Here is a 19,093-nt window from a genome sequence, read left to right as displayed (position 1 = left end):
ACCACTAGATAGAACAGATGGGCTCTATGTCTTTTCAGACTTTGGGGAGGTAGTTGGCTGGGGAATCCTAGGGCAAGTTTGACACACATCATTTGCTGTTTCTCATGTCCATGGGGCTCTATCTTGCCAAGGCTCTGGAAAGTCCCAAATATAGAAAAACTGTGTATAGCTTATAGTTGTAAGCATCAAGGCCAAATATTTAACCTCTTGGTCACTGGGGCTTTCCATCTATAAATTAGGGACAAAATGGTACCAACCAGCTAGGATTTCCCTAATGATTAAATGAGATTGTGTGAGTGAAGCGTTTAGAATAGTTCATAACTCAAAGAAAGTCCTCAATAAGTGTTAGCTTGTGCTGTTGTTATCCCATCTCTCCCCTGCCCTCCTGATTCAGTGCCTCCAAACTATAGCTGATGCAGACTGGTCCTTAGGGCACATCAAAGGGAGAAGAAAGAGGAGGTTGTAGTAGTTTCCCTCACAATGAAGAGGGAGGGAGACCCAGAGGCCAGGAGGGAGAGGCGAGTGAATGCTGCTGTGGGTTATAGCTTTGTTTTCCTAATAGCTGTCAAAGGGTACTGAGAGCTCAGCTATCTCAGTGGAAAGTTAAGTTTAAGGTCAGAGCCAGGGATATTTTGACATTTCTACCATCCTTCAGAGCTCAGTAGGGTAGAGGCTGCAAATGTCCAACAGCACAGACAATTGACCTTAAATGTGATGGGATAATAGAAGGGGAGGATGCATGGCTTCTGATGTCTTACGGGTCCATCAAGGCAATGGCCTTTTGTTTTCTAGGACTATGGTTTCCTAGTAGCTCAGGCCAGAGTCAGGAAATGTGAAAAGGGTTAATTTCTGATTCTGAAGGAGCCCCTGAGTCACCTCCTTCCAAGGGCTCCAAGTACCTAGGAAAGCAAGGCTCCCAACTCTGCAACAGGGTCATTCCTGGGGTAAAAAGAAGGTCCTGTTTTATCCATTGCCCCAGTAGGGGAATTGGTGCTTATGTGGACTCAGAGAATTTACTATGAAACTGGGTTTTCAGGTATTTATCTGCCATACCTATAGACACTCTGGTTCCAAATACAGACCTTCAGGTGACCAGCAGGCCCCCAAAAGACTCACCTCTCTCAGCCACAGAGTTAAGTTCTTTCTTACTGAGTTCTTCTTTCATTCTTTCTCACTCTACTTCCTGTGCACCAGGCCCTCACAGCCCTAGATCAGAGGTTCTAACAGCCCTAGGGAGACAGGCCCTGGGCCCCTGCAAGGGGTTATTATTCAAGCCAGTGGTTCCAATGAGATTATCCTCTCTAATGAAGCAGTTACCTCCGCCCTCCCCTAAGCCTGAACTTTCACTGCTGGAGAATTCCCAGCCAAGTGGAAAATTAGAAGGGAAAGGAATAGAGAAAAGAAGAGGGGGGGGGGGTGATTAAGTTCAGTAGAAATTAATTCCTAAATACAGAAAAAGAAATATTAACTGCCAGGTCTGCTGTCCAAGCAAACAAATTTCAGCATGGAAACCAGGCTTTCTAAGGGGCTGGCTCATACACATAAAATAAAAATTAATTAATCGGGCTGCAGAGATGGCTCAGTGGTTAAGAACACTGAATGTTCTTGTAGAAGACCTGGGTTCAAATCCCAGCACCCACCTCAGGTAAGCCCCCAAGCTGGAGGGATCATTGCTTGGGTCGTCTCCCCAGGTCTCCAGTGTGTGTCCACTTGGCTCAGATCTCAGAACTTGCTTCCTTCCCCCTCCTTCACATGCTTCCCAAGTCCTAGCACTCTGTGTTGGCTGTGGCCTGTGGTTGAAGTGTGGCATTTTGGGCATCCGTGCTTTGAACACAAGGAGAATGGAAACTAAGGGAGTTGGGGGTGGGGGTAGATCCTCTGGATGTCCCTTGCTATAATTTAGATTTTTAATGTCTCCCATAGCCTTGTTCCCCAGCCTGTGATACTAACAGGAAGTGGCAGAACTTTTAGGAGGCAGAGCCTAGTAGAAGGAAGTTAGGTTATTGGGGGTGTGGCCTTGAAGAGGATATTGGGACTCAGGGTCCTTCTTCTAAATCTTTCTGTGCTTTCTAATTGCCATGAGGTAAAGAGGCTTCTCTATCACATGCACTTGCCACGAGGTCCTGTGCTGCCTAGGCACAAAGCAGCAAGACCAAGCAAAAATGAACAGACACCTCTGAAACTTGAGCTAAACCTTTCCTTCTTTTAAGATGATTAAGCCAAGTGTTTTGTCACAGCAACATAAAGACTTAACACTGGAGGCCTGGCAGAGGAGTTAAGAGGGCTCAGAATGCCTAATCAACTAGGAGACCACAGAGGCTCTTTGGACATTGTTATTATATCTGGGAACTCTGGAAAGGGAAGAAACTGTTTTCTAAATGTTATCTTGCCTTCTTTGGAAATGTCCACAAGAACAGAAGACATATGTGTGTGGCTTGGAGGAAGGTGATCTGGATAGTATAGGGAACTTGTTACACAGATCGGTGTATGAGTCATTTTTCATTTAAAGGATATGGACCAGGTGGGTGCTTTCAATGTCAAATTTTTAAGATTCAATGAATGACACCTGGTCTCCTGGAATGTCCAGTCATTCAGTTCTCTTACCTATGAACTAAGGATAAACCCCAAGACAGCAAGGCTCAGAAAATACTATGAACCTCTTCTGCCACCATCTGGGGGCAGCAGCTGACCCCACCACCCACTATATCATCTGTGAAGATTCAAAGTCAACCTGAGCAACAGCTGCTGTTGGATTCATCCATGTCTCCTGCAGGAAGAAGGCACAAGACTCAATAGGAGCCACTAGTACAGGGCTCCAGTGGAGGCTCAAGAACCCATCTGGGCTTATGTAGCAACCAAGTGGTCCAGTTCCACCTCTGCCCATTCCAGTGGTGGCTAGCTACCTGTCCTGGGAAACCAGCTTCTGACTGGGTCCCCAGTTGGATTCTTTTCTTGGCTTCTTTCAGCAATGCTTTGATCAAATGATCCATTGAACATGAACCTTAGGTGTTGGGTAAAAGAGGCCCAGAGAAACTCCTTGCTTTTTTAAGAAGCCAAGTGACATTGAGTGGCTGCCTACAGAGAAAGAAAAGGGGGTTTTCTTTCTCTCTTCCTGGTAGATAGAGAACACTGTTTGACTCTGAGTATGCCTACAAGGTTGAGGAGAGGTTGGGAAAGAACAGGGGGGCAGTAGACTGGAATTGACAGAGAGGAGAGGAGGGTAAGGGAAGAGGAAAAAGAGCAGAAGGAGAAGGAATGATATCACAGCTGATCTATTTCTAATCTAATCGGTAAGGAGGGAGACACCACCTATTACTCAAGACACTGCAAAAATTACCATGATTGATTCTAATCCTATCACTATGTATTTTAACAGCCTTATGTTTTCATGTGCATTAGTCATAAGGTACAAGAGGCTTGGTGCAGGGAAGCAGTTTGCTCTGTGTAATATGGGCCGCTCCACTCAGTGTGGGGCCAGTGAGGAGTACGTGTGTGTGTGTGTGTGTGTGTGTGTGTGTGTGTGTATTTAAACCTTAGAAGCACCCCAAGTGTTTGGACTGTCTCCAGGGGGCCAAGACATTCAACTAGTGAGCTGACCACAGACCTCCCCCACCCCTCTCTCCCTCCCTCTCTCTTTTTCTCGTTCTCTCATATAATAGGACTAGGTAGGAGTTAAGGATTAAGGGGAAAAGCAAGTTTCTTTAAGTTATACTATGTATCTATGAGTACTATGAGTCATAGGCCAAATTTGTTTTGAATCTACTAGAATTGAGTCTAGGAATCTCCTATGGATCAGAGACTGATACCTGTTGGCAAAGAGTTAAACAAACAAAAATATACTGACTTGGCAAGCCTTGTGCCATCAGCCCTAGGGGAGACCTAGACATAGCAGGTTAGTGTTAATGAACCTTTGCATGTAGCTTAAGAAATCAAGAAACAAAACAAGGCTATGGGATATGCTGATATGAAATGAAGAATGACTCATATTTTAGAGTCAAGCTGTCTGTTAAGAGGATGACTGGGTGCGTAGGGAACAAACCACTCTGCACTTTCCCAGGTGGCCTATGTTTAAGTTGCCTAAAGGTATGGCTGGGTGAAGCTGCTTAGGGAAAGAAGGCTTGTGGATAATGGATGGCTCAACTACCTACTCCAGTCCTAGGAAGGAAAGAAGAAATGAAGCCTTGGGAAGGAGGCCTTGGAATCCAACCCCAGTCCCTACCGGAATGGTCAAGGTCATCACAGCTGCACCTTGGAGGAGTGCTGCTACATTGCAGGCCACAGAGGGGGCTTCTGCACATCTCCTCCCCCAGCTTTCACAGCATGGCCATAAGTTGGTTCTTCTCACTACCATTCAGACCTGAGGAAATGGAATGAATCCAGACTGGATCTGGTCACAGACCTTCTTAGGTTTAATGCACTCTTCTGGCAGGGTAGCAGACCGATCCTTTCCCCTCATTCCCTCTTACTTGGCTGAGATTCTACAGGAAGACATGAGTCCTGGGGCCACCTACCCAGGGGGGCTTCTCTAACAGAAGCAGTCTGCAGAAGGCAGGATCTGGGGGGCAGAGACGCTGTGTGAAAGCTATGCTTATTTGAGCCTTGGAGAATCCTGGTTATGTGAGCCTCCCAGGGGTGATGCTGATGATTCTTCCTAAGAAAGGTACCATTTGGGTCAATGGACGAGCTGGGCCTGCTGCAGACAGTTAGGATCCCCTTATCTGCCTAGACCAATATAGGCTTCTTTGCTTGGGCATGAGACCAAGGGAGGGGGCTGCGGACCTGCCAAGCCTGGAGGCTGCGTTCCAGGCCTAGGACAGGAGACAGCTACAATGGGGTAAAGGCAGACAAGGGTTGGAGGATTTCTTTCCCCTTTGTCCAAATCAGAACAGTTGGGCTCAGGCACAAGAGAAAGCCCTGGGACTGCAGACTGAAAACTGCAGGTCAAATAAATAGCTAACTGTGTTTGCTGCCCTTGCCATTAGGAAGAGCAGGCTTGTGGGCAAGACCAGGGGCTACAGAAGAAGGCAGTGGGGTGACCCTCCTCCCCCCTAGGCTGGCATGTATGCAGCTTTGCCACAGTCAACAATCCAGAGGTAGTAACAGCAGGGAGGATTTCAGTGGCAAGGGCATCTCTTCAGCATATTAGTCTGCAGCCCTCCTGTGACCTTGCTGGTACAAAGCTCATTCAGCCTCACAGGCCACCTGTTTGCAGAGGCTCCGCCCCCAGGCTTTCTCTACGTTCTCTCTTGCGCTCTCTCTCTCTCTCTCTCTCTCTCTCTCTCTCTCTCTCTATATCTTTCTCTCACACACACACACACACACACACACGACCTTCCTCTCTACAGCCACAGGCAAGCTTGCCAAAAATGACTATGAAAACAGACTTCATAATGGAGAGTCCAGTTCTTCTCTTTACTATGCTCTTAAGGATCCAGTTTGCTGGGGACCCTCAACAAAGACCAGGGTCACTCTGCACAATGTCTCACCCCAGGATGAGAGCCTAACAAATGTACTGATTCCAGCATAGAGAGCAACCCCCACCCCATCACTGCATCAGAGGTCTGGCTCCCTAGAAGCTTCAGGACAGAGACAATCTAACCTGGTCACCTTTGTGATTGTGAGCCTGCCACAGGGTCTGGCACTGAAAGGGCAGGGCTGGTCCCAGATGCATGGGCACACACTCAGCACTCAGGGAAAACTGCTGCTCCCTTGCTCCCTTCCTAGCAAAGCCCCTCAGGACCGGCATTTTCAGTCTAGTTCCCACACTGACCCTGCTTACACCTAGCCCACACCTTTGTCCTGCCTGGCTCACTCCTCCTTGCTGTCTCTCCCGGCTATGCATGCCCATCATATGCCCACTGAAAAGAAGACCACGACAGTGCAGAGCCAGAGAAATGACTTCTGTGCTCCATCCAAAAACCAAGACCCACAAGCAACACTGACCAGCAAAAGAACTTTCTGGAAGAAAGAAGTGCTCTCTACCTGCGCTACCTGGATGTTTACATTTGTCAGAGCTCTTCAGACTGTACATTCATTTAACTAGGAGCGTCTGCTTATGGAGAACAGCAGCCTGGTATAGAGCAGCTCCTTAGACTTGTACAGCAACCTTTGTTACCTCATCTTAGTCTCAAAACATCCCATGATTATTGTTGTTCTCCCTCCTTAAAAACCTGGATGCCAGCTGGGTCTGGTGATGCGCGCTTTTAATCCCAGCAGTTGAGAGGCAGAGGCAAGTGGATCTCTGTGAGTTGAAGGCCAGCCTGATCTACATAGGGAGTTTCAGGTCAGCCAGTGCTACATAGTGGGATCCAGTCTCAAAAACACCAATGCCCACCCCAATATACACAAAACCTCTTTGGAGGCTGGAGAGATGGCTCAGCAATGAAGAGCACTGGCTGCTCTTATAGAGGACCCATGTTCAGTTCCCAGCTCCCACATGGAAGCTAAAAACCGTCTATAACTCCAGTTCCAGGAGATCTGATGCTCTTTTCTGGCCTCCACAGGCATTTCACGACATGAGTATACTTGCATACATGCTAGCAACACACCCATACACAAAACAAAAATAAATAAATAAAAATTTAAAACCTGAATGCCAGGTTTCTGCCATACGGTGTTATGGTCAGTCATCATTATTTGTTGATTCCATATTGCAAGTTCAGCTAATTACCAACATTCATTATTGGCCCCCAAACATCACCATGACACTTTTGAAGTCACTCATCTGTATCTTCATGAAGGGTGGGAAATGACTCAAGCCACGTGTTCTCAGCTGGGGTTGGAAGAGGTGACATTTTACCTTCCAGTTTTAATAATTACATTATTAAAAAGGGTCCTACAAGGCCTATTTAGTTCCACAATTTTATGTTTTGTCTTTTTTGATTTATGAGTTGTGTTGAAGTGCTGCCTAGTGTTCCTAAGCACACCATAGCCATGGTGTAATACTTAATGGATTTATTCATCCAATCAGTGTATTTTAATTTAGTATATAGTATGTGCTAGGCGATGGGAAGAATAGCAGGGAACAAACCACAGGAAAAACCACTGTCTTTATGGAGGAAATGAATGTAGTTAACTCAGTAGAAGGTAACAGATGGCCTAGGAAAGACAGGAGGGAGATGGTGTGTGTGTGTGTGTGTGTGTGTGTGTGTGTGTGTGTGTATGTGTTAGAGAAGCTTTGTTCAGCAGTTATGGTGGCGTACACTCATAGGATATTCAAAGAAGCAGAGGCAGGAGGATGATGAGGTGGCAGAAAGCAAGGGTAAACCAAAGCAAAGGAGAGTCAGGATCATTCATGAAGGCAGCTATCACACAGGAAGCCAGCAGCAGGTATGAAGTTACAACGCTGTGGGTCTTGAGTTCAAAGTTAATGAATTAACAATGTATATTGAGGAAGATGTCTTTAAACTGAAACACACAGGAAATGAGGTTATGCATTAATCCATTAATGAAAATGTTGTGACTAGAGGTTTCCAGGAGCCTAACCTTATACCTCCTTTACGAGCAATGGTTTGGTATTTACTAACTCAGTGTTCACAGGGCTTCGTAGAATATCACTACTACACATAATGAGAATCAGTTGTACTCCCCTAAAGCCCCACAGTTATGTAAGACACAGAACTAGACTCTACTGATTTCCATGTCAGCAATTATTCCAAGGTCCTCTGTTACATTCCAATAGTAGCTCCATTGGACAGAGTGGTTCCATTGGACAGGGTGGCCCCAGAAGCAGTAGCTCAGTGCTGGAAGCCAGACAAGACGACAACCCTGGACAGCTCCTGTTCTCTGAGTGCCTACTTGTAGGAAGGGCTGGCATATGATATCCAAACTTGAGTGAGACAGGATGCTAGGAGGTGAGGGGAGGCAGCAGGAACATCTTCCAGCTAAGCAAAGGCAGCTTGAAGCTCTGACACCCTCAGGAACCAAAGCATGCCATTCAAGGAGAAACATCTGGAAAACCACTGGGGTCAACCAAACAAGAGGCAGAGCACTCATATACTTTCAGCCACTGCTGCAGCCTATAAGATCCCTGTCCATCCTACCTTTATGCCACAGCATTCCACTGACCACCAAGTGTCTGACTCAAGTGGCTAGCCCCATTCAATTCTCCCATAATTCAGTGATGTAGGCGAACAAAGCATCATCCTTTCCAGCTCACTGGGGAGGGAACAAGGATACTCGGGAGATATGGATTTGGATTCTGTGTCAGATTCATGGTCATGTCCATGGCTGTTCTTTTTATGCCAGGTTGAGACTGGAGCTGCTGGCTTCCCTGTGTGATAGTCACCTTCATGAATGACCCTGACTATCCTTTGGTTGATTCACCCTTGTTTTCGCTGCCTGAAAAGAGTCAGGTATTCTACTCCACAAGCAGAAACTAGGGCCATAGGGGAAGTTGTATCTGGTATCTTCTCCTTTCAGTCCTGCTTAATCCAGCCATGAGAATGGGAAGCAGGGTACTCCAGCCCCTCTGCAACCATCTCATAGAGCCAATGCCCCAAGTTCTCACAGAGCTCAGTGTCATATGGGGCTGGGACAGCATCATGACACAAAGCAACAGGAACACAGAGATCTATGTAGGATCCTTCATGGTTTCAGGGAGGGGCCATCTCCACCGATTGCTCCATAGTGACATTTGTGTCATGCTGGGAACAACTAAGTCATGCTCAACCAAACAGGTAGCCTCAAGGTCCCAAAGGACGGCAGTAGGTTGGGAATATATTCCCTTTCTGAGAGATCTCATTGTGTGGGACAAGGAATTTTATCTCCTTCTTCTTTATAAGGCAGCATCAAGGAAGTTTTCTGGCTTGACAGGAGCTGGTCTGCATGCTGAATGCATCCCTCCACTCTGTTTTGTGTGGGATATTTCTGGGTTCCACTGCACTGTTACCTGATGACCTTGGTATATACTTGAACACAGTTTCTTATCTGTCTCTGAGTTATGTACATTTCAATGTAGCTCAATGGTTCTTCATTTCTTTATTCTGTAATATGCCTGGAGGGTTTTAGGCCTTCCCTTAAGGAACTCAAACCTTCATTATGTCTGACACCCAGAGATAGGGAAGTTGTCTGTTCCCTTGGAGAGGCTGTATGAGAAATTAGGAGAGTATTTCTAACTGTCAAAATCTAAGAGAGTGTTTTCTCCCTTTGGGAGAAGGAAGAGACACGATCCTACTTCCAATTTCTTATAGCTAAAAAATACTGAAAATTACAGTAAATGTCATTGGTCCCAAATAATTCACACTCTTACTGGGAAGACTGAAGCTTTCTCCTTAGTTTGTAATGCTTGTGCCCAACTCAGAGATTATCAGATTTCAGAGAGTCACAGGGAGCAACCATAGCCATATCAGGGTCAAATTCCATTGGAATGGGGTTCAACAATGGTGGCTACTCCAGTTCATGAGAACAAAGATCTTTGGATCTCCAAAGAAAGGATTTCAGTTTTCAACCATTTCCTGGTTGGTCTGTACCCCTCAGTTCATTTCCCAGGCTACCATTTGCCTCCTTTTTAGTATGACTGCCCTCTCCCCAGTTCGAGAAAACAAAATGGAGCTAGTACAGATGGCAGTACAGAAGCCTGGGCTTCTTTTTCCCCTGACATTCCGCTGATGAGAATTAGGACAGCAAAGAGAGGGTCCTCAGGCTCGCCACACTTAAACCACATACCCAAGCACTAGGAAATTTTACAGCTATATTGTAGGGCATACTGAGTAAATGCTGAATTAGGAGATGGTATCACATACCCAGCATATAGTTTAGTGGCTTAGGTGAACCTTGAGAGAAAAGCCCTGTGTTCTCTTTGTCTTTTGGCAGGGGTGTCTCAGTGCTGAAGAATCAGTCTACAGCCAAACTGAAGTCAGAAAAGCCTAGGATTCTGTCTTTCTATGGCTCCATGGTGTCATTGTTCATGGTGACTGCCATATTCTGACCTGTCGTCATTCCATGGTGCCATTGCCATACATGTCTTAGGGAAATTTGACTATTTGAAGTGAAACCAGAAAGAACAGAAGAGAGATAAAGCTTACAAAGGGTGCATGGATGGAAGAACTAGGAAAGAGGAGAAAAGAAGAAAGGGCAGGGGAAGCAGGAGGTAGGAGGAAGGGGCCAAAGGTACTCACATGTTGTGGAGCACACACCAACCACAGTGGGGATCACCTGACCCAAGACACTCTCCACAGCTCCGGTACTGCCCGCAGGACTCCACTGGGACTCTGGTGAGCTAGGACAGCACAGCAAAGACAATGCAATCAGTCAAGAATCTGTAGAGCATCCACTGGTCCACTGCTAAAGCTGCTGTTCTAAACATCGTCATATCACCTAAGACACTGTAGGATCATGAAGGTGCTTAGAGCCCACAATCAAAGAGACTGTGAGGGGCCATATTGAGGCAGGTGGCTGAATAGGATCCTGAAGACACTACCACCTGCTAGGTTCTAAGATGTATCTGGAAATACAGACTCCGTAGAGTTGACACAAAATTATTATAATACTTAATACACATTTAAATTTTCCTATTGCTCACACCCTCAAATATTTTGGGGAATATCCAACCCATCACATTTGTTTCCCATCAATGTAATAACATGAACGTTCACCCCTTCTCCATCTTGCTTCACTTTTCCCCACCTGGTCCTTTACATCTCAGCATTTTTGCTTTTGCAGAGTACTTAACCTCCCCCCCAGCACTCTCCTCTTTTCCTCCCAGCTTTTTAACAAGGTGCCTAACCCCCGCTGTGGCTGTTTTCTGCCCTCTCTTGCTCATACTATTGACCAACTGGCTCCACAGATTTTTTTTCACTGTGGTGCTTTCAAAGATCAGCCTCGCTATTTCTCCCCCTACGCACACCCTTTCCACGATTCAAGGCTTTCTCTCCAACCCAAAGACTTTACACTAGCTTCCAACAGCAGCTTGTTAACATAAAATATTCCACATGACATTTTTGCTTAGCCCAAATGCTTCCATTTCCTGTAAGCTCTTAAATATCTTTCGAACTTCTTTGCTCTCCAAGGCAGCATTGATGTCTCTTTACATGACATCCTAGTACCTGTTACATAGTAGGCACTTAAAGGTGACACTCACAATCAAATGGAATCTTTATTTTCTTTTTATAGCCTTGGTTTTATTCTCTATTTTGCTGGTTTCTTCTTTACAAAAAGTTTTTTTTTCAAGCATCCTTTCTCATTTGGGATAGTTTGTCTTGTATCTCAAGGAAGGGCTTCTAGCCTGCTCTTTCAGCTAGAACTAGGAAAAATGGACGTGGTTATCACCAGACAACCAACACAGCAAACTGTAACCATGCTGACCCAGCTGAGCCCTCTACTCTTGAGTGAGTGAGTACACAGGCTCTGTTTTCCCTGCTGTTTCGTAAAGTGTCTACCGCTGTAAAACCATGTCCACTTGGCAGGGGCTGCTTGTAACTCACACACAGGGAAACTGGCACCAGAACCTGCTCAATTAGTCTCCAAACTCTTTTGGAACTAATTAATAGTTAATTCCAAGTCCCATGTGATCTTTTCTCCCTTAATTTTCATATTCCTTTATATATCTTCTTGTTCTCCACATTGATTCACCTTAGTGATCACCCTAATTTTCCCTTCCTCCTTGTAGGCACCTCCTCTCATTTTTACAGCTTCGTCCTTGGTCTCTACGGTCCTTTCCCAATGTCTGTTTTGCGCCTGTATATGTGTGTGTGTGTGTGTATGTGTGTGTGCATGTGTGTGTACACAAGTGCATGTACCACAGCACATAGGCGGAGGGCAGAGAACAATTGTGGGAGTCTAGTCTCTCCTTCCACTATATGGGCACCAGGGATACAATTCAGGCTGTCAGGTTTGGCTGCAAGCACCTTTTCCCACTGAGCCATCTGGCTGGCCCCTGGAATTTTATCTTAGTTTCTATTACTGCTCATGTAATCTACATGGACCATACCTGGACTCTGCCCCCACACAGACTCTCAATCTTTATAATTAACCTCAATAGTCAGTTTCTTAAAAATTACCCCACTGGTTCTACAGGCAGCTAGGAATTTAGCCTATTCCAGATGCCTCTTTAATTTCTCTGCCTCTCCTTAAGTAAGCAAAGGCATGCTAGTTGCGTAAATACATGCACAGTGGTTCCCAATCTGGAGGACCTTAACTCTTAGGAATTCAAGAGTAGGAATGAGAGTCACAAGCTATTTTCAATATTTCCAAAAGCCTAATGGAAACCGGATTGTTGCTATTTGATGTTTTATGCATACTCATGATGTGTGCCCCATATTAAGAATAGGAAATATATTATTACTTAATAAATGCAGTTTGTTTAGTAGACAAAATTTTTCAAAACGTGATGCCCAGAGGGGGAAAAGTAATAAAAAAAGGGAGGGGGCTATAGATGGTTCAAGTTGGGAACTATAAGCACATAATCATGTTTCATGGGTTCCAGATGCCTGTCTGGCACTCCATATTTTGCATGGGTTTAAAGAAAGAAAAATCATGGCTTATTCATTCACCAGGATTTTCTTGGTCTAAACTTAATGCCCTCCCTAATTCTACTGACTGACATGTTCTATAATCTATCTTAAGTGGAATATGCCCTGGGGTTCCAGGTATACCCTGAGGTTCTGTGGTATACCTTGGCGTTCTGGGGTATGCCATGCAGTTTTGGGGTATACCCTGAAATTTTGGAATGTGCCCTAGGATTCTGGGATGTCCCCTGGGGTCCTGAGGTATACCCTAAGGTTCTAGGGTATTCCTTGGGATTCTGGGCTATGTTTTAGGGTTCTGAGGTCCACCCTGGCATTCCAGAGTGTTCCCTAGAATTCTGGGATATGCCACCTTGAGAAAAGAGCCAGCCACTCAGTGAACCTGACATTCTCAGAAGCCTTTGCATTCTAAAAACATCTTACAACTGGTGTTTAATAATGTCCATAGCCCAGAATTATAAAATCCATCCTCTCTTGATTTTAAACAGCTGTTATTTATTTATTTATTTATTCATTTATTCATTTATTTGGTTGGTTGGTTGGAAAGAATGTAGGAGCCTGCAGAGGGAGGTTCAAAGCCCATGTTGGCCATTTTCTAGCAATAAGATCCTCTTGTCTCTGAGACTGTCTCATTCTTAACCATGGAGATAAAAGTCCCCTCCTAAGGAGCTAAGCTTGGGCATGGTAGCCCACTCCTCTAATCCCAGCATTGGAGGCTGAGGAAGGCACATCTCTGTGAGACTGAGATCAGCTTAGTCTACATAGCTAAATTCCAGGCCAAGCTGTAACTAGAGGGAAACCAGGCTTCAATTTCAACAAAAGGAATAAAACAAACAGCGCCTCCCCCGCCCCCTGCCCCTGCCCCCGTCCCCTGCCCAACTTCTATTTTCCCAAAGCACAAATGACTTCTTGGCATTGAAACTCTTTTGTAAATGGTCCGGAATGTCACAGGTGCTGGCTAAGATCGCCGCTGTCTTTGCAGTGAACATTGCCTATTGCAGTGGTTCATCCTCCTTCTCTGAGACTTCCTAGGCCTCAAGAACTCCACAGGGAGTTAACAGATCCGGAAGATGTTTTCTTCCTTCATCCCTTCATCGTATTATTTCCTCCTTGAATATGACATCAGCTCCTAACCCATTCCTTATTTCACTCTTCAGGTGGAACTCTGGCGTTAGCTGAGCTTCCTGCACCTCTTCGGTGCCTTTCCCAGCTTCTGTATCAGCTCTGTGCTGTTCTTTGACTTCGTCTTTACCTGCCTGTGACAGGGCACGAGTCCTTGGCAGTTCGACAGCTAGACGTTAGCTTCATCTTTGTTCCCAGCTCTCCTGATAAACATGAGTAATTCTCTCTGGGCCTCTTTTCAGTCATCTAGAAAATGAACAAGTAACCCAGACCCCCTCTAGACTTCCTTTCAGAACCGACATTTCAGATCCTCCTTAGTGCCTGGACAAAGCCTCACCCAAGTCAGTCCCTCTCCCTCGTTTGGTTTTCATGGACATGTATCAACATGGCATTGGCAGTCTTCGAGAGAGCACAACCTGAGGATGATCATCTAGGCACCTAGAACCTGCCTTCTAAAGGCCAACAACTGAGCTTCCCTTGCTTTTTTCCTTGCAGGCTCCTCCTAGCTAGGCATTCTACCACTTTTATTATGTACTTGTGAAGTTGATCTAGGTTTTCACCATTCTTTAAGGGCATGGATGCTAAAACTGAGGGACCCTCTTCGAGAGAGCACAACCTGAGGATGATCATCTAGGCACCTAGAACCTGCCTTCTAAAGGCCAACAACTGAGCTTCCCTTGCTTTTTTCCTTGCAGGCTCCTCCTAGCTAGGCATTCTACCACTTTTATTATGTACTTGTGAAGTTGATCTAGGTTTTCACCATTCTTTAAGGGCATGGATGCTAAAACTGAGGGACCCTAAGAGCAGTAATTATTTGAGGGCTCCTTGCCATCTCTCACCCCAGGAACTCCCTCCTTGGGGAAGGCAAGACCGGGGAACTCTCACAAGTCCCACTATCAGGCCACCTACTCCCCAGCATGCCCAAGCCCTGCTCCTCTGGTTCCACCTTCCCCAGCCACAGCATTGCTTTCCTCCTTCCCCGCTCTGTGGGCAATTCTAGACTGTGTCATAAGTCTTCCTGACACTTTATAATCACTTTTTGAAAACTGGAGTTAGTGCAGTCACATATCTTGGTACAAAACATATACCCTAATGTTCTTGGCTCCCTTCCTTGCTTGGGTATCACACAGGTGGCCAGATGGCTTCCAAGTAACCTTGCCCCTATGATCCTCTCTCTGCCCCAGTACCTGGATTCCCTGGCACACCTGACACCTAACAAGCTGCCTGTCCATCCCCCACCTCAGTTCCTTTGCTGACCCTGGAACACAAGCCACTCCAGATGCAGAGCCACACGATTAATTAAAAGCACCCCACGCTGATTAAAGTCTTAAGCTACAGTGCCAGGCATGCTAATTAACCAAATGAGGGAATTCAGACCACAGGAAGAGGTGAAAAAAGAAAGCCATGGGGCAGGGGCTGACTTCTGTTTGGAGAACAAATCAGATGACAATGTGACCTAAGCTATCATCATGATAGATGGTCTCAGAGACCATAGAAGATTGAGGTCCCTCCCCTGACCATTGGACTCCAGGAGAGGTGTTGATTGATGTGGCTACAATATGGCCTTTAGTGCTTCCAGAGAGGGAGTCCCAACCCCCTCTCAGGATCTCCCTTGGAGCAGGAGGGAGGTAGGATTTGCACAGAAATGTCTTGGCATATTATCCTGTCTTTGTGCAAAAACTGTCCAGGCCATATGACAATTCCTCAAAAACATAAACATGGAAGCATCATTTCACTTTCAAGTAATTTTACTTCTGGGTACGTAGTCAAAAGAACTGAAAGTGGGGCCTCAAAAACATATTTGCATGCCTGTGTTCACAGAAGAACTATTCACAGTAGCTAAAAACGAAAGCTTACCAGCATCCATCAACAGAAGAATGAACAAACAAAATGTGGTATGTAGAAAGAGTGAGATGGTGTCAGACTTAAAAAGGAAGGAAGCCAGGAGCGGTGGCACATGCCTATAATCTCAGTACTAGGGAGGTTGAGGCAGGAGGATTAGGAGAATTGATAGTTCAAGGTCAGTGTGGGCTCCATACCAATTTTGAGGGCGCTTGGGTTACATAGAGAGACACCATCTCAAGAAACCACAAAGGAAGGAAGGGAAGGAGAGCAGAAAGAACAGAGGGACAGAAAGAAGAAAGTAAGGGAAGGAATGCTAGGTAAACCTTAAGGGCAATACGCTAAGTTAAATAGGTCCAATATAAAGGGACAACAAGGTCGTACATATCTGACATCCGTAGAGTAGCCAGATTCATAGCAAGAAAGTGGAATGGTGGCTTTCAGGGACTGGAGGCAAGGACAGAGGAATGAGTTAGTGGTGAATGGGTATACAGCTTCAGTTTGAAAATATGAAAAAGTTCTGGAAATGGCTGCATCATTTATGAATGTCCTCTGTACCCCTGAATACTCAGAAACAGTTAAAATGGAAAATTTCACATTGCATCTGTTTTACAGAGGTTATCAAAATGTTTTAGGAATAATCTTCTGAGCGGTTTTTGGCAAAACCACTCATCTCCAGCAGGCCAGAGTTGACATGAGAACACCTGCTCAGCTCCCAGGGTCAAGTGCTAGCAGCCTTCCATTGGTAGACTAGTGCTGTTGTGTTTAAGATATTCAGAGATCCTTCAATAAAAAGATAGGTATCACTCTGCTTCTCAGCTTAATCTCAGGTGGACAAAGGGTTTGGAGATGACTGTCTCCTATCATGCACTATCATGCATCCTTATGTAACTGGCTCTGGGCATTCACTTTCTGATTTGAAAAGATAATGCCACAATCTGTTCAATCAGGAACTTTCCCTTTCTCTCCTCCTTCTAAGAGATAACAGGGGAGGAGCTCGGAATTCAAATAGTTCACATGATCGTGAATGGCCCCTGACTGTAGATAGTTACCCTGCTATTGCCTAAGCCTCTGGTATTCCTCACACCCAGTTGTGATCAGGGGTCACCCCTGGGTCCTTTCCCATCCCACACCCCTTCTTTCTTTCTACTGGGATTACTTTCCTGGGAATCATATTGATTTTCTTTAGCCTTTTCTTTTTTTATATTTTATTTATTATTTTTACTTTACACGTCTAAGTGTATTGTCTGCATGCATGTTAAGTGCACATGTGTCGTGCAATGCCCACAGAGGTCAGAAGAAGGTGTCAGATTCCTTGGAACTGGAGTTATGGATGGTTGTTAGTCACCGTGTGGGTGCTGGGACTCGAATCTGGGACCTCTGCAAGAGCAGCCAGTGCTCTTAACCACTGAGCCATCTCTCCAGCCCCCTCTTTATCCTTTTCAACCAAGATTAGTATCCTTAAATAATATAGTAGAGACTGACTTGGTTTTGAACTATTTCAAAGAGAATCACCATTTACTTTTATCTGTATAGTGTATATATACATATTTGTGTGTGTGGAAACATGTGCACATATGTGTCAGAGGACACCTTGGCTGTCATTTCTCAGGTGCCATTCATCTTATTTTCTTTGAGACAGATTTTCATTTACCTGGATCTCATCAGGTAGGCTAGGCTGGGTGGCTATCTAGCCCCAGGGATCCATTTGTCTCTGCTTCCTCAGTTCTGGCATTACAAGAACATACCACCACACCTAGATTTCTTACATGGGTCAACTTACAAAACAGTGTTGTAGGCTAGGAAGGTGATTAATGACTGAAAATTGAGCAAAGTTACTTTTCTGTTGCTGAGATAAAATACCATGACCAGGGTAACTTATAGGAGAAAGTCTGTTTGGTTTATGATTCCAGAGGGATCAACAACCATAATGGTAGGAAGGCATGGTGGCAGAGGTGGCCAGAACAACAAGTCAAAAGATCCTGTTTTCAAGCAGGCACAGGAAGCAGAGAGCGACAGGAAATCTGGCAAGGCTAAGAACTCTCAAAGCCCACCCCCAGTGATGTGCTTCCTCCAGTAAGGCCATACCTCCTAAAACCTCCCCAAACAGCGCCACCAACTGGGGACAAAATGCCCAAACACTTGGAACCTATGGGGGACATCCTCATTCAAACCACCACAGGGGCCTACCCTGGCTTTCAACACCTGGTCTGGTTCATCATAAGGTTCTGCAGCCACTGAGTTGACCCCATTCTTGGAGGGACTGAAAGCTGGGCATTTCCTCCCAGAAGCAAAATCAGAGTGGTCTCTTGAAGCCCAGCTCCCCACTGGCCAACACCTGTCTGGTTTCCCTTATACTTTGTGCGACACTCTTCTGGCAGTCAAGCTCCACTCAGCCTGTTGCAGCTCCCATTCCAAAGGGTGCCTGTAGCTCTGCAAATTCCACTCAGAAAAGCGCCTTCCATATCGTGTGCGGTCTCTGTGTGCATCTCTCATTTGTTTAAGCATTTGACATCCTGGTCGAAATGTGAGTTATTACTCCATCTCTACTCTTATAATTGGATGCTAATGCCACAGAGGCTACACTGAGCCTGATGGTTGGAGTTAATTTAAATGTCCAAAAGGCTTCCTAAGTACCCAATTTCCTTCAAAATTGTCAAAAAAGAAAGGAAAAAAGAGGCAAGAAGTCCCATTAAGAAACTCTAAGAAGCTACTGGGGAGCTGTCAAGCTGCACAGATGTGGCACTGGGTGCCATCCTTCATGCTGTCCTCTAGTCTCCTGTTCCCAAGCAAGGGAAGTGGAGCTGGGGAAAGTTGGTCCCCTTCTAGGAGTGCATTAACTTGGTAATGCATATGCATCTCAGTGGTGCAGTCTTGGGGACCCCCCCACAGACTCTTCTGGGGCCTTGCTTTCCCTTAGTGACCCCTGGCTGCCTTTGTAAGTTTGTTTCTGCTGACTTGGGGCTATGCAAGGAAGTCACAGAGCCCCTGGAAGCCCCTCATGGCCGGATTTGGCACCTGTGATCGTATGGTAGCTCAGGAGGTCATGTTGATTTCAAGTCTCTACAGGTATGTGGAATCATTCCACCCACATCCTTTCTCAGAGGTGGTAGGGCTTTCTGAACCTAGCTGACTGGTAAGAGAGACAGCAGGCAGGAGACTGGTCCCAGGCAGGGGTGGGTATACCATGCATCTCAGTTTGTCTAAGGTAGCCTTTTAGGACCACTCCTGCTGCTGTGGTCCTGGAGCACAAGGAGACAGGGTACACTCTTCCACCTTGACTATGTGCATAGCCTTAGGACTTGACTTCACCAGAGAGGTGGCAGCATGCACAAGGTCAGTGCATATTTAAGAGGTGCTCGTGGGTTTGCTTTTCCCTCCTTGCTTCTGACATTGCTATGAGAAGAGCTTTTGCAGGTCTCTGCTTCTTCTTCAACCTGGGCCTCAAAGGAACCCGTGTGGAGCAAGACCTGAGCCCCATTATAGCCAGATGACAACCCAGCTTGAAGCACAGTTGCCCAGAAAAGCAGGTGATGTGCCATTGCTCTACAAAGCCATGAGTATGAGAATAAATGTCTCTCATATGCTACTTAGCTTTGGGTTAGTCTGTTATACAATATACGTCATTGTGGCAATAGCTGGTAGAGATACAGGGGCTGGGCAGA

General features: G+C 45.7%; 1 protein-coding gene across 2 annotated transcripts in view; it reads right to left on the bottom strand.

The window, feature by feature from the left end:
- The window catches only part of Plxna4 (plexin A4), a 461,715-nt gene that overhangs the window by 97,496 nt on the left and 345,126 nt on the right, over nt 1-19,093 (bottom strand). For both annotated transcript variants that reach the window (XM_017802882.2, XM_029555453.1), the window contains exon 5: nt 10,119-10,219. In XM_017802882.2, the coding sequence (XP_017658371.2) occupies nt 10,119-10,219 (101 nt within the window). The remainder of the gene's footprint in view (nt 1-10,118; nt 10,220-19,093) is intronic.

The sequence above is a fragment of the Nannospalax galili genome, unplaced genomic scaffold (assembly GCF_000622305.1).
Source record: "Nannospalax galili isolate Female #2095 unplaced genomic scaffold, S.galili_v1.0 scaffold746, whole genome shotgun sequence".
Classification (NCBI taxonomy): domain Eukaryota; kingdom Metazoa; phylum Chordata; class Mammalia; order Rodentia; family Spalacidae; genus Nannospalax; species Nannospalax galili.
This window is presented reverse-complemented; position numbering and strand designations above follow the sequence as displayed.